General features: G+C 49.5%; 2 protein-coding genes across 6 annotated transcripts in view; one reads left to right on the top strand and one right to left on the bottom strand.

Annotated features, from left to right (window-relative positions):
* Positions 1–38: 38 nt before the first annotated feature.
* ALG3 (ALG3, alpha-1,3- mannosyltransferase) lies at positions 39–5,251 on the bottom strand. Of its 4 annotated transcripts, XM_023526159.1 has the most exons (10): positions 5,023–5,164; positions 4,304–4,919; positions 3,199–3,298; positions 2,954–3,101; positions 2,689–2,849; positions 2,083–2,203; positions 1,439–1,644; positions 1,221–1,297; positions 440–584; positions 49–296 (listed from the first exon to the last, which is right to left on the bottom strand). In XM_023526159.1, the coding sequence occupies exons 2-10, from the start codon at positions 4,317–4,319 to the stop codon at positions 134–136; spliced, it is 1,137 nt and encodes a 378-aa protein (XP_023381927.1). In that variant the 5' UTR covers positions 4,320–4,919; positions 5,023–5,164; the 3' UTR covers positions 49–133. The 4 variants fall into 4 exon arrangements, with proteins under 4 accessions (XP_011380747.1, XP_023381927.1, XP_011380740.1 ...); XM_011382445.2 differs by lacking the exon at positions 4,304–4,919 and having other exon boundaries at positions 39–296; positions 5,060–5,251; XM_011382438.2 differs by lacking the exon at positions 4,304–4,919 and having other exon boundaries at positions 5,023–5,251.
* Positions 5,252–5,344: 93 nt separating this feature from the next.
* ECE2 (endothelin converting enzyme 2) overlaps positions 5,345–13,353 on the top strand; it is a 29,528-nt gene continuing 21,519 nt past the window's right edge. Inside the window, exons 1-3 of one of the 2 annotated variants that reach the window (XM_011382407.2) lie at positions 5,971–6,213; positions 10,871–11,154; positions 11,653–12,128. In XM_011382407.2, coding sequence (XP_011380709.1) covers positions 6,018–6,213; positions 10,871–11,154; positions 11,653–11,940 — 768 coding nt within the window. In that variant the 5' untranslated portion in view covers positions 5,971–6,017 and the 3' untranslated portion in view covers positions 11,941–12,128. Of the gene's footprint in view, positions 6,214–10,870; positions 11,155–11,652; positions 12,129–13,353 lie in introns of those variants that run through there. The other variant, XM_011382356.2, reaches the window with a different exon arrangement.

Below are 13,353 nucleotides of genomic sequence, written 5' to 3'. Positions count from 1 at the left end.
ATGCACGCCCCTCACAGCTTGGTCCAGGAACCTCTATGTAGGCTGCACAAAAGTGGACTTGGTAAGGTTTATTGGGAAAGTCTCACAGAGTCCATCTGCATCCAGGGTCCTGAGAATGGAGTAGAGGTGAATCTCAGTGGGCTTTCTTGCTGTGCTGGATACTCTTGGGGAAAGGCTGGGGGCCCAGCCAGAGCTGCAGCAAGATGACAGCATGGCATATATGCAGTGCAGCAGAGCTGCAGGATGTGGATGGATATGTGTTCCAGGAGAGCTCAATGAGCCCCAGCACCAGCAACCTGGAGATGAGAAATAAGCTCCAGGTTTCGTCCTGTTTCTAGGCCCCATACCTTCAGCTCACTCCCAGCCCCTCCGGGGTCATAGCCTTGGGATGAGGAGCTTTCTAGCCCTTCCCACTCCCCCAGGTTGTCCCAGATGGTACCTGAGCAGGTGTGTGAGCCGGCGTGCAGGCGTAGCCCACAGGAGGTAGGGCAGTGTGTGGAAATACCAGACGTAGAACTGGTAGTGGAGAGAACGGCTAAAGCAGATGCCAATGAAGTTGGAGGTGAAGAGGGTAGAAACTATCTGTATGCAGTGGTCAAGGCCAAGGGCAGGAGCAGAGGGGGTAGGAGTTGGGGTTGGGGGTGGGATAGGGGTAGGCAGGGAGGTTCCAAAGCAGAGGGGTAGAAGTTTTTGGGTCAGACACCCCCTGGCTCTGCTATTCTTAACTGCATACCTTTGGGGAAGTTTCGTAACCTCTCTGGACCTGCTCCTCAATCTAACTTGGGGACAGTAATACCTAGGGCCGTAAGGCCTAGTGAGTATCATTTACTAGCTGAGTAACCTTGGTACATTACTTAACCTCTGAAAGCCTAATTCTGCCATCTGTAAATGATAATAAAAATATGTCCCTATATCAGGATCTCTTATAAGCTTTAAATATTAGAATGTGTGTAAAGCTCTCAGCACAGCACCAGGCAGAGGGTGAGCACTCACAGTGCTAACTCAACAATATTTAGACTCGAGAATAAAATATGCTTAAATATGTAAGTGTTTAGCAGAGTGCTTGGTACATAGAGTAGAAGCTCTATGATGAACCCTGTAGCTATTACTGGTGCCTCTTTTTCCCTCCCCTAGTCACCAGCCATTTAGGGCTACCTAACCAGGGACCCCATCTACACCTAGAGAGGGCAAGACTTACCTTCCCATGATTTAAAGGATATGATTGGGTGTGAGGGGCTGGGGTGGAACCTTCCTTTTGGAGGGATCCTTCAGCAGTGACAGGATACTTTCCCCAGTCCTGGGGAGAAGTCGTTCAGACATTTATAAAGCCTCCATTATGGGCCAAGCTCAACTCACCTGGATGAGGTCAACATCTCCCCTAAGCAGCCCCTAAGGCCCAGGCCCCCAACTCTGCCCATGGCACTGCTCCCTTTCTCACCTGTGCCACTTGCAGAGAACAAAGAGCAAGAGCATGATGAGGTGGGTGGCCAATAGTGCCAGGTGGAAGGCACGATGCAGGAAGAGGGCCTCGGGGAGGAAGCGCCAGTTCACTGTCCAGCGGAAGAGAAACTGGCGGCCAAGGTCAAAGGAGCGGGAAAGGTAACCGACAGGGTTCTCCAGCAGGAAGGGCAGCCCCAGCACCACCTGAGGATGGGTATGATGTCAGCAGAGCTGCTCAGGCTCACACTCAGCCTCATGTTAATCACTGAGCAGAGTGGGAATAGGCTGTAGGTCTCAGAGGGGCACTGATTCCCATCAGGAAGAACAAGAAAGCCAGCCCCTCTCACCACTCACCCTTACCCTAGGCCAGAGCCTGGGCCAAAGAAGCCGAGACAGGTAACGATACTGCTTTATATTGTGATTCACCAAGTCATAAATGGGCAGAGCTAGAAAAGCCCTAAGAGACGATATAGTTCAATACCCTTATTTTACAGCTAAAGAAACCAAAGCCCAGAAGTAGTGGCTGCCCAGCCCAGAATCAACTTCTGTCTCACAGTTTTGAGGAAGTCTCAAGGATGGAAGGAGGCCAGACAGAGTGGCCTCCCCTTCACTAAAAAAGGAGAATGGGTGAGGCAAGAGTACCTGTAGGACAGCACAGATGCCTAGCTTGGGGAGGGCCCCACGGAGGCCAAATTGTGTGAGGAGAAGAAATAGTAACCCAGGCGCAAAAAGGAGCACGTTCATCTTCACAGAGACTGCCAGGCTAGGGTAGGTAGAAAAGAGGAAGGGAGATCAGCATCAGGGCCATGTATCCCAACCAAAGATGTCCCCCCTACCACCACCATCACAGCAACTCTTCCCCTCCCCTGCCAGCAAGCTCAAGGATGGGGCCCACATTCAGAACTGCTAGAGGGAGGGTAAGGCAGTCTGGGAGGAGGCTGGAGGTAGGAACAGATACCTAGTCTCTATGTCCAGACCGAGCGAGCAAATATGTATTGGGTATTAAGAATGTTCAATGACCAGCTCCAACAAGAGGTGCTGTCTGGAAGGAGAAGAGGATGGGGAGAGGAAGAAGTGTGTGTGTGTTGGAGGCCGGGTGGAAACTTTCTATAGATCCTGGACTCACCTAGTGGGGCCCTGACTGACCCACACTATCTGGCCATTCCTTTACTTCCTCTGCTGCAGAAAACTGGGGAGAAAGTGATGAAAATACAAAAAGAAAGGGGACCAGAAGGGAGGGATGTTGACCTGAAACAGCAGCAGCCCCAGCCCCAGCGCTGGGCCAGCAGAAGATTGATACTGAGGAACAGCAGCGCCATGGCCACTGGGTCATTGAAGAGCCGCAACACGAAGATGGAGTGGACACGGTAAGAGGCGCAGCACATGAAGAAAAAGACGAAGGGAGGTACCTGAGAGGTGGGCACAGTGGGGAGGTCAGCTCACCAACTTTGAGCCATCCCTACTCCTTGGTCCTCCCAGGTTGGGGACCCTGGTTCTGGTAGCACAGACTCACCTTGCAGGTCTGGTGGTAGATCAAAAAGACAAGCAGCAAGGTGGCCAGGTAGAGCCCAGCAAAGATGTGCTGGGCCATGCGGATGTCAGTGCCCTGGCCAGTGGCATAGTATAGCCCCATAAAGATGTACACAAAGCCAGCTGGGTACCTGGAAGATGAGAGGGAATGTTAGTCTGGGTCAGGCTACCCAGCCTGGTATCAAGTCAGCTCCTCATGTACTTGCTGAACTTCCTATCCTCACTCACACAAGAGGTCCAGTGTCACCCTGCAGTTGGGTATAGTCATAGGTGCCATTGATGACACCCTCCACCTCAGCCATGTAGGCCTTCCAGTCAATCTCTGTATCTGGAAAAAGACAAGATGGTGTGGTTACTTCCAAGTCCAGAACTTGTCTGCCCCCCACACTGCCAGCCCATCCAAATACAGAATTCCAGCTCATTTTTAGGACTTCTATCACAACCCCTTACCTAACTGCCTACCAGACATCCTCTGGGTAAACCCAGGCACCTCACATTCAACATGTCTGTAATTGAACTCATAATCTCCTACTCCAAATTCGTTCCCCTTCCTGAGTTCCATGAATGGCGCCATCAACCTCCTAGCTGCCCAAGTCACGAATCTGGGTATCATCTTTGATACTTTCTTCTCTCTCATTTCCTACCCTCAACAACCATGTCCTGCCTATTCTTCATCCTATGTATCTCTACTGTCTTATCCTTCTCTACTGTTACATACCTAAATGTGGGCCTAACACAATCTCTAGCCTCAATGATGCAATAGCTTCCTAATTAGGCTACCAGCTTCCACATTTGCCCCACCACAATATATTTGCCACCCTGCAACCAGAGTTCTCCTTATAATAGAAGTTATATCATGTGTCTACTTAAAACCCTTCAATGATTCCTCGAGGCTCTTAAGATAAAGACCAAACTCTTATTATTCTCATTTTCAGAGGAGGAACCTATAAATTATTGAGGTTAAGTGACTAGCTCAAGATCAGCCAGCTAGGAAGAGTAGAGTTGAAACTGGAACTCATGGAGTCCTAAATTCTTAACCATCATGCTAACTATCTCCTTAACACAGCTTACAGACCCCTTCATGATATGGTCTCAACTTCTGTAATCTCATTTCTTAGTACTACCCTCACTTGCTCTAATTAGAATTCTTTCACTTCCTCAAAGGAACCAGACTTTTGATTGGTTTTCGATACAGGATCCTTTCTGCCTAGAGTACTCTTCCCCTTCTTATCTCTTCAAATGGCTAGCTCTTGCCTTTCAAGGGGGAACTCCAGAAAGCCTTCTCTGACAAATTGAGTCTGGCTTAAGTGCCCTCTTGTGTCTTTTATATTACCTTGTTTTACTGTCATGACAAATATGATGCATTGTAATTTTCTGCTAACTTATCTTTGTCTGGGCCTACATATCCAAGTAAGAAATGTGTCTTTTTCACCACTGTATCCTTAGCACCTAGCATAGTGTTAGGCATATAATAAGCACCCAACAAATATGAATTGAATTGATAATCGTCTTTAGCAAGAAAGCCTCAAGCCCAGTGATTTCGGCCTGGAAAAAAGCCGCAAATAATGCCAAACAGACTCAAGTGGTCATAAAATGCCATCGTTGAGAAGAGACTTTCAAGATCCCAGAATTGAACAGATGAGAAAATTGAGATCCAGCAGGGGAAGTCTTGTGTCCAAAGCCACAGAGACAAGTAGCAGCAGCAGCAGCAGCAGCAGCTGTACATTAACTCGGACCCAGGTCTTCTGACTTCTAGGCTGGTTTACTTTCTTAGCTTGGAAGCTGGACGTTGCGAGCAGAGGGCCAATCTCTAGGGTCGTCTCTTCCGTCATAGAGGAGGAATTAAAATAGGGTTTGGTTTTCTGTGGAGCAGGCTTGCGACGTGGGTAAAAGGTATGAGTCTGCAAGTGATGACTGAGTGGATCAGGGGTCTGGTTTGAGCTCCAAATCTGAGGGCAGGTTTGAGTGGGAGTTCGAGTTCAGGTCCACCTCCCTCACTCCTCTCCTCTCCCCTCCCCTCCCCTCCCCTCCCCTCCCCCTCGGCGCACTCACATGCCACCCTGTGAATGACCCAGAAGGTGATGCCCACCTCCGCCAGGCAGAGGCAGGCGGCCACCAGCAGAGTGTAGCGCGGCTCCAGCAGCAGTAGGCGCCGCTCTTGCCAGGCGCGCCGCAGCCATTGCCCGCAGAATCCAGCTGCCCGGGCTGCGGATCCCACCCGGCCACGCTTCCGCATGCCCGCCGCCATCTTGACGGTGCGCCACTCATGTGGGCCCGCCACCCTGGAAGCCGAACCCTCTGGCATTTAGGTTCCGCTCCGCGCGCTCGGTGTCCTAACGCAGAGAACGCTGACCCGAGTTACCAGAGTTCTTATTTACTCCACTAAAATTTACTTCTTCTACATCGGTCTCTCCTGGTGGACTGCACGCTCCGTACGAGCAGGAATGGTCCCACTCTTTAATATATACTTAGTCCTGGGCACACAGGAGCTAAGGTGTATTGAACCTCTGCCAGAAAAACAACCTTCCTGCCCGCCTACCCCCGGCCCCTCTCCGCCCAGCATAACACTTCATCTGTGTTGGGAAACCTCGTGTTCATGCCAGTCTTTCCTGGAGAGCAAAACTTGTGTCACTCCCCTCCTGCCATCCCTCAGTGCCTTCCGGGTGCTCAAAACTGGGAAGAAGTTAATCTTCTATTAATTTTCAGACTTAATAGAAGGAGCCGGTCAAATCGAAAATATGAGAGGGGGCACTGATGAGCCAAAGTGCGTCTCACACCAGAAACGTGGCTCTCAGAAGTGCGTGAGAAGCACAGCGAAAGGACTCAGGGTCTGGACGATATGTTTTCCCCAACCGGAGGATTCTTTGAAGAGCACTTCGCACAGGACGGAAGTTCCACGTGTTTATGTTGAGCAACCGATGTTAAAGGGCGGAGACACAAAGGCCACGCCTCCTCCTTCATTCCACCATTCCGATTGGCTACATACGCGAGCCAAGCCCCGCCTAAAAGTGCTGGCCAGCTCTCCTACAGGCCCCGCAGCAGCAAGCATGGCCTCTCCTGGGTCCCTGGGTCCCCTGCCGGAGTTACCAGAGCAGAACTGCAGGTACCGAGAGGTCCAGTACTGGGACCAGCGCTACCGGGGCGCTGCCGACTCTGCCCCCTACGAGTGGTTCGGAGACTTCTCCTCTTTTCGTTCCCTCCTAGATCCGGAGTTGCGGCCCGAGGACCGCATCCTCGTACTAGGTGGGTAGTCCCGGCGCTGCCCAGCCCAAGTGGAGTTGACTAGACCGGCTCCACCCCGGCCTGTCCCCGTTCGCTTTCCTCGCGTCTGTCTGCCCCTCTCAGGACGCTCCAGTCAGGAGTCAAGATCCGGTACCTTCAGAATCTCGGCAGTATTGAGCCGGGGCAAACAGGAGCCAAGAGATTCTTAGTTCGCTCCCTTCCGCCTCCCAGAGAAAGACAGTCTGAGTGTGAGCGTGATAGGTGGCCCAGAGCCCCGTTCTGAACCTTTGGAAGGCGGCCTCCGGCTGGAGAGGTTCTAGTTCAAGTCTCAGCACTAGTTGGCTCTATGACTTAGGACAAGTCGTAAACCCGTTCTGAGCCTGGGATTCACTTCTAGAAATGGGACTGCGAGCTCAAGTTGGATAAGGCACATTCAGGCACCGCGAGCATAATGCCTACCGCTTTTCTGTTTGTGCTGATGGGCACCGGGAGCCATTGTCACCTCGATTTATCACTCTCCAAGCTCTAACTAAAACTTGGGCCTGTGCCCCGGCTACAATGCGGATGAGGACAGCGCCTTCTGAGGTCAGAGAGGAAATTGCAGCCGAGTTTGGTGAGATTCCCCCAAAAGGAACAGGTACTGGGATGCAAAGTGGGCCTCTGAGAGGTCCAGCAGCTCCCTCGGGGTTCTCTCCCACTGCCAGTCTTGGGGGCTCTAGTGAAGTTTGAGCAACGGGTTTCCTTCCAATTATAGTTTTTATTTTGGTGTTTGTAAAAGCATATATGTTTAAGTGAAACATTTCATACATAGATAAGAGACATCTATAATGCAGTATACATAGAGTGTAAATAACAAATCTAATATGTGTGTGTTTACCCTACTCAGTTTGAAAAATAGAACATTCTTAGGACTAGAAAGGAAGTATAAACTAGTGCTTAAGAACTTGTACCTGGAGGCAACCAATTCTGTTGGAATCTAGGCTCATGTAATCTTAGATGTGGGATGACGGGCAGAATCATGGAATCTTAGCTATGTAACACCGGACAAAATACTTAAATTCCTGTGCTTCCTTTTTCTCAGCCTTAAAAAAAGAATAATAATACTTATTTATTGGATTTTAAAGATGATTGAGTAAGAAAAAATATCTAACACAAAGTCTGGCAAAATAAAAAGCCCCATATATGCAAAGTTTTCTGTGTGGTCCTCCCACACCCGTTCCCCCCAGAGGTAAAAACTCTTTAAATTTTGTGCTTTTAAACCATTGCATTTATTTATAGAATTACCATAGATCTGAGTTTTTTAAGTTTTAGCATGCATCAGAATCACCTGTAAAGCTGCACTCAATCCTGAGATTATAATTCCAGGGATAGTCTAAGGTGGCTCCTAGGACTCTGTTTTCCAACAAGTCCATAGCTAATTCTCATGCTGGTGATTGGCAGAGAAATACTGCCTTAAAATCTTTTCAATGGAGAGGTATCCTTTTCTGGAGAGAGGGGAGAAAAGTCTAAAAATCAAAAAGGAAAACTTTCCAGGCATTATTTCTAAGATCTAAAAAGAGGACTCACAACTTGGGGAGTACTCTATGTTACATTCCACCTAAACAGATGAATTGAGCATCTGATAGGTGCTAGGGAATGTGCTAGGCCCTTTCTAACTCATTTAACCTTTATGACAACCCTGAGGGGTGAGTGATAAGTATTACTAGACTTACTCTAGGTTAGAGGTCAGTAAAGTCTTTCTGAAAATGGCCAAATAGTAAATATTTTGGGCTTTGTGGGCTGTACAGTTTCTGTCACAACTAGTCAGTACTGCTGTTGTAGGAAGAAAGCAGCCGCAGAATACGTTAGTGAATGAGAGTAGCTGTGTTCCAATAAAAATCTTTATTTACAAAAATAGGCAGCAAACTGGATTTTGTGTCCCCTGCTCCAGGTCATTGTCTCAGGTCGAGTCCAGAAGCAAATCCTAAGATTAGGATTGATATCCCAGTCATTTGTTAGGGCGGTGCTCCCAGGAGAAATTGGTAAGAGGGTGAGGGAACAGAGAAGAGAAAAGGCCAAGCAGGATTGTGGTCACAGGCAAAGTTTCCTTGAGGGTAGTTTCAGTCTGAAGAGTCACAGATGCAAACTGTTAGAAGCAAGCACACACCAAAACCTAGGGACACTCCAAGGGGTTCTGGTCAGAGCACTAACACTGTCCACTACTGTCATGCAGCAAGTAAGTGGTGAGGCAAGAGTGCCATCTGCTGCATCACACATATCGACATAGAAAGGCATCTAGAACTCTGTTGAAACTGGTAAAATGACTACACAGTGAATTATAGCTTAACGGTCATATTGATATAGCTAAAGATAGAATGTTACAACCAAAGATGAGTAGACCTCTTGAAAACTGGGAGACAGTTTAGTATAGTGGTTTAAAAGCTCTGGTTCTGGTGTGAGACAGGCCTGTGTCCAAATTCTGATTCTATCACTGGATTATGTGACCTTGGGAAAACTCCTTATCCACTTTGGGCAGTCTCAGTTTTCTCACCTAGAAAATAGTAATGATAATAATAGTTATCTTCTATATGAAGGTACTAAGAAAATAAACTGAGATAATTCTTATCAAATGCTTAGCATAGGACCCAGTGTTCAATCACTGTTAGCAATCATTATTATTATTGAAAATGGTAATCAGAGGGGCAGTTTCTCACAGACTGTTCAGAAAACAGAGTACCCTGCCTGAGGACTTGTGTATCTGGCCCCTATGTCTAGAATATCTGCATAGTAGATGAATAAGGCTGCCCCAACTTTGCCATCATTATACGTCTTTGATTCCCCTTCTTTGACTCCATGCTCCCAGGAATCTTCATAATTTGGCTTCAGTTTGTATTTCTTATATTTAGAGAAGACACTGACCAGAGGATTGACTGTCAAGTCCCCATGGTGGCTATTTTTCCTGTTGTAAATTAGTGGATTGGTATTTTGGCTTACACCTCTCTCTGTGTTGGCATAGCATGCGCATAGCTCTGCACTCCCATGTTATATGTTCTTGGATCTAGCTTAATTCTCTAGGGCCTTCTCAAGCCCCATCTCAGTTGCTAGCTCCAAATCACTGAGGCAGCAGGATCAGAAATCACTGCTTTTTAAGTATGACTGTCCCTATGGTCAGATTTTGTTCTTCATCTTTAGTGAAGTTCTTTTGGAAGATGCCATTCTTTTACCAAGGAGAATAAAGGAAGAATATTTGGATTTGTCTGCAGTTGGACAGAGCTCTGCAGGCATATGAGGTCAGCTGTAGGGTGGTAAGGGGGTTGTGGGACAGTGAACCCAGTGAGATTTCAGCCTGCACTGAGTTAGGATCTCCTGTTCAGCCACCCTCACTTCCCATCCCATGTGGTGTATCTACCAGAGCCTGCTGTAGGGAAGCATGCATTGTTTTTTTTTCCCCCAGGCAAGACAGCCCTCTCCCTGAGCCCCATGTCCTGAGGAGGAAAACAGAAAGGGGCAGCTGAGGACCAGCCAGCAGCCTCTGGTGCCCTGACCAGGTGCCAAGCCCTACTAGATTAGGGCTATCCCAACAGCTGATCCTATGATCCTCTTAGAGACACAAATGGAGATTAAAAACAATCTAACCCCAAGAGCCGGGCATCCCCATGTGGGGCTACCAGCCCCATTCTCAGGCTAAGACTAACCATAAGAGGGCCTGGAAAGTAGTCATGCTGTCATCTTCAGAGGAAGTCATGCTGTCTGGGCTACAGATCCATATCCACCCCTCTAACCTCCACCCAGTCTCTCATCTGACCCTGCCCTCTTTGAAACTGCTTTCCAGGCACTTCCCACTAGAATATTGTGATTCTTCAAGACTCTTCTGATTGGTTGTCGGCTTCCCTAAAACTCTTGCCCAACCCAACTGAAGTTGAGACAGAGCCACACTATATGCTCCCACAGCCTGTTCCTGTTGAAACACTCATCACATTATGTGGCAGTTGCTGGATTACACATCTGTTCCTGCCACCAAAGCATGAGCTCCTTAAGGGCAGGGACTCTGACTAATCAGTAGAACCCAATATGTAGTGCTCAATACATACAGTAAGGAATTAGAAGGGATCAACTCCACTCTGTCCCCACCTAGTTTCTCCTTCACTTGTCAACTCTGGAAACCAAAGTAGGTTAGGTTAATAACCCCTAACATGAAGTCTTTCCAGAGGTTCTCCGAGAGGTCAGGGATTAGGATAATACTAATATTATCCTAATAATGATATTATGATCCTAATGATGCCAATATTACTGAGTCTGAGGAAACTGAGGCTCAGAGTTGACAGTGTGACTAGAAATATCAGAACCCAAATCTTTGAATTCCTAAGTTCAGAGCTCCTTCAACTACCCTCCAGCTGTTTTAGTTTTTAAATTTAGTGCAGCACACCCTGCATGCAGGTTAGGTCTTGCTGTCTTCATTTTTCTGAATAGGAAATCCAAGTTCCTAGTTTCACATGCCTAGGAAATGATAGAGCCAGGATATGACTCTGTATGGTCTATTTGACTTCAAACCTCATGCTTTTTTCTGTACTATGCTGCTTCTCCCTCAGTACAGGAGGGTTTGGGCTGCAAGAAAATGGGCTAAGAGTGGATGGATAATTGGGGAGGGGAGAACCAAAGCTAACCTAGCTCTTTTGCTACCCACCTCTTCCCACTCCAGGCTGTGGGAACAGTGCCCTGAGCTATGAGCTATTCCTCGGGGGCTTCCCTGATGTGACCAGTGTGGACTACTCATCAGTAGTTGTGGCCGCCATGCAAGCTCGCTACGCCCACGTGCCTAAGCTGCGCTGGGAGACCATGGACGTCCGGGCACTAGGGTTCCCAAGTGGCTCCTTCGATGTGGTACTCGAGAAAGGTACACTGGATGCCCTTTTGGCTGGAGAACGGGATCCCTGGACCGTGTCCGCTGAAGGTGTCCACACTGTGGATCAGGTGCTGAGTGAGGTGAGGGAGCAACAAGAGAGGAGGGCAGACTAAAAGATGGCATTGAGGGGTTTAGGTTTTAGGAGATTGGGAGAACTCAGACGCCAGGAGGTATGTTTTGGAGCAGTCACTCTCAGGACTGTAGTTACCTGGAGGAAGGGGAGGGTTACACTGGGCTAAGATTATAGGAGGCTGGAGTGGCCAGGCTCACAGAGGTTGATGATTGGCTACTGGGTTGCCATAGGGATGAGGTAGCAGCCAGGTTCCAGATAGATAAGACTGGGAGGATGAGCAGTTGGCAGGAAAGCAGTGTCCCCTGCACCTGACATCACTTCCATGCTCCTGCCTGTCTAGAATATAGCCCTACCCCCATGGAATGATCAGGGGCACAAGAGGCTCACTCTTTTGCTATGGAAAGCTAGATGTGGGATGGTACTTGGGAGGGTATCTGGGGCAATACTGACCTTAGAAAACCTGGAGATGGACTCCTCACCAGTGGCTTCTCTTTCTGCTTTGCAGGTGAGCCGGGTACTGGTCCCTGGGGGCCGGTTCATCTCACTGACCTCTGCTGCTCCCCACTTTCGGACCAGACACTATGCCCAAGCCCGTTACGGCTGGTCCCTGAGGCATGCAACCTACGGCAATGGTTTCCACTTCCATCTCTACCTCATGCATAAGGGCAAAGAGCTCAGTGTGGCCCAGCTGGCCCTTGGGGCCCAGATTCTCTCACCCCCCAGACCTCCCACCTCACCCTGCTTTCTTCAGGATTCAGATCATGAGGACTTCCTCAGTACCATTCAGCTGTGAGGTTAGAATATCGTCCTCCAGCCCTCTATGCCTTTCTGCTCTGGACTCCTCAAGTTGTTGGGATTCCTGACCCAGGGCTTAGGGTTGGGTCCAAGGTGCTCACATCTCAGGGGCCTCATTCCTAAGGCAGTGCTGCTGGGAGCAACCTCACATGAAACAATATAGCTCAGGCTAAACTAGATACCAAATCCCAAGTTTCTGGCTTCTTCCTTCCTCAGACCTCTCCTGGGTTCCCCAACTTCTTCTCCCTCCATACTGAACCACTAGTGGCGCATCCTCTTGGGCAAATCTCAGCACAGCCCCTCTGCATGCCAGCTAGACTCAGAGACCTGCATCCTTGGGGCCTGTTGTTGCCCCCCATTCAACCTGGATTTATCCACAGGAGGCTGCAGACTTTGAATCTAAATTGCTTCATACTTCTGACCCTAGCTCCAGCCCCAATTCTGGTGATCTATCCTGCTTAGGTTGTATATTTACCCAAGGAAGCTACATTGTAATGATGTTCTCAGGCTCACCTGCCTGTGTTTCCTTGGCAACCCTTCCCTGCCAGCAGCATGCACCTGAGATTCCCAAGTACCTCCCCACCTCCCCAAAAGGGATTAGAACCATTTTGGCCTGGCTTCTGAACAGACTGAAATAGCGGCCACACGCACACACAGGGAGGTCTGTGTTTATTCACACACTCCTGGTACAGTAAGGATGGAGGAACATTTACAAAGGACACCCCTGTGTTGAGAACATCTCTAGGGCCACAAGTGTCATCCAAAGGTGCAGAACAGTCCCCATTTGGGTTCCCAGGGGCAGGGCGCAGAGTCCAAGGTAAAATCAGACCTGGGCCCTTGAAAGGTGTTACCTTGAGAGGAGGGGCCTGCCAGAGAGCCACTGGGGGTCAGGCCCAGGCAGACTGGCCATGTGTTGGTTACCATATTGGGGGCTTGTCCATTCCTAGCCTCAAAACTCGTCCTATCTGCCAGGCGCAGAAGAGCGAGGATGAGACCTAGGAGGGTAGGGCACGAACCATGATGGGAGCCAGTAAACAAAGAGTCGGATATAAAAATACAAATGTGCTGAGGAAGTCCCTTAGAAAGAGGCTGAGGCTGGGGTCACGCCAGACAGGGGTGGGGGTGAGGAGCGGCCTGGAGGGCTGGGCTCGGGTGGGTAGGAAGCTCATGCAAATACGCAGCCAAACATCCCTGGCCACACGCGCGGTCCGACACCGGCTGGCAGCTGGGTCTGCAGACCAGACCGGCCAGAGAGGGCGGGGCAGGGGAGCCGTGCGGGAGGGGGAGGACTGGGGGCTGTGGGCTGCAGGTCTCTGTCCGTTCCGGTGTGCAGGGTGGGGCTGCGGCCCGAGGTTCTAAAGTGCATGAGCGCAGCGGCGGGCTCCAGGCGGGTCCGCGCCGCCGCTACCGC

This window comes from Pteropus vampyrus, unplaced genomic scaffold, assembly GCF_000151845.1.
Source record: "Pteropus vampyrus isolate Shadow unplaced genomic scaffold, Pvam_2.0 Scaffold14, whole genome shotgun sequence".
In the NCBI taxonomy this organism is placed as follows: domain Eukaryota; kingdom Metazoa; phylum Chordata; class Mammalia; order Chiroptera; family Pteropodidae; genus Pteropus; species Pteropus vampyrus.
Note: the sequence above shows the minus strand (reverse complement) of the source record. Positions and strands in the feature narration are given on the sequence as shown.

Bases quoted from the DNA above. Each gene is read 5' to 3' on its own strand.
- ALG3 (XM_011382438.2), bottom strand. From the start codon at position 5,218: ATGGCGGCGGGCATGCGGAAGCGTGGCCGGGTGGGATCCGCAGCCCGG. The intron at 2,204-2,688 runs GTCAACATCCCT...TACCTACCCTAG, and splicing joins TGGGGCTGCTGCTGTTTCAG to CCTGGCAGTCTCTGTGAAGA. The intron at 585-1,220 runs ATATCCTTTAAA...ACCACTGCATAC, and splicing joins CCAGCCCCTCACACCCAATC to AGATAGTTTCTACCCTCTTC.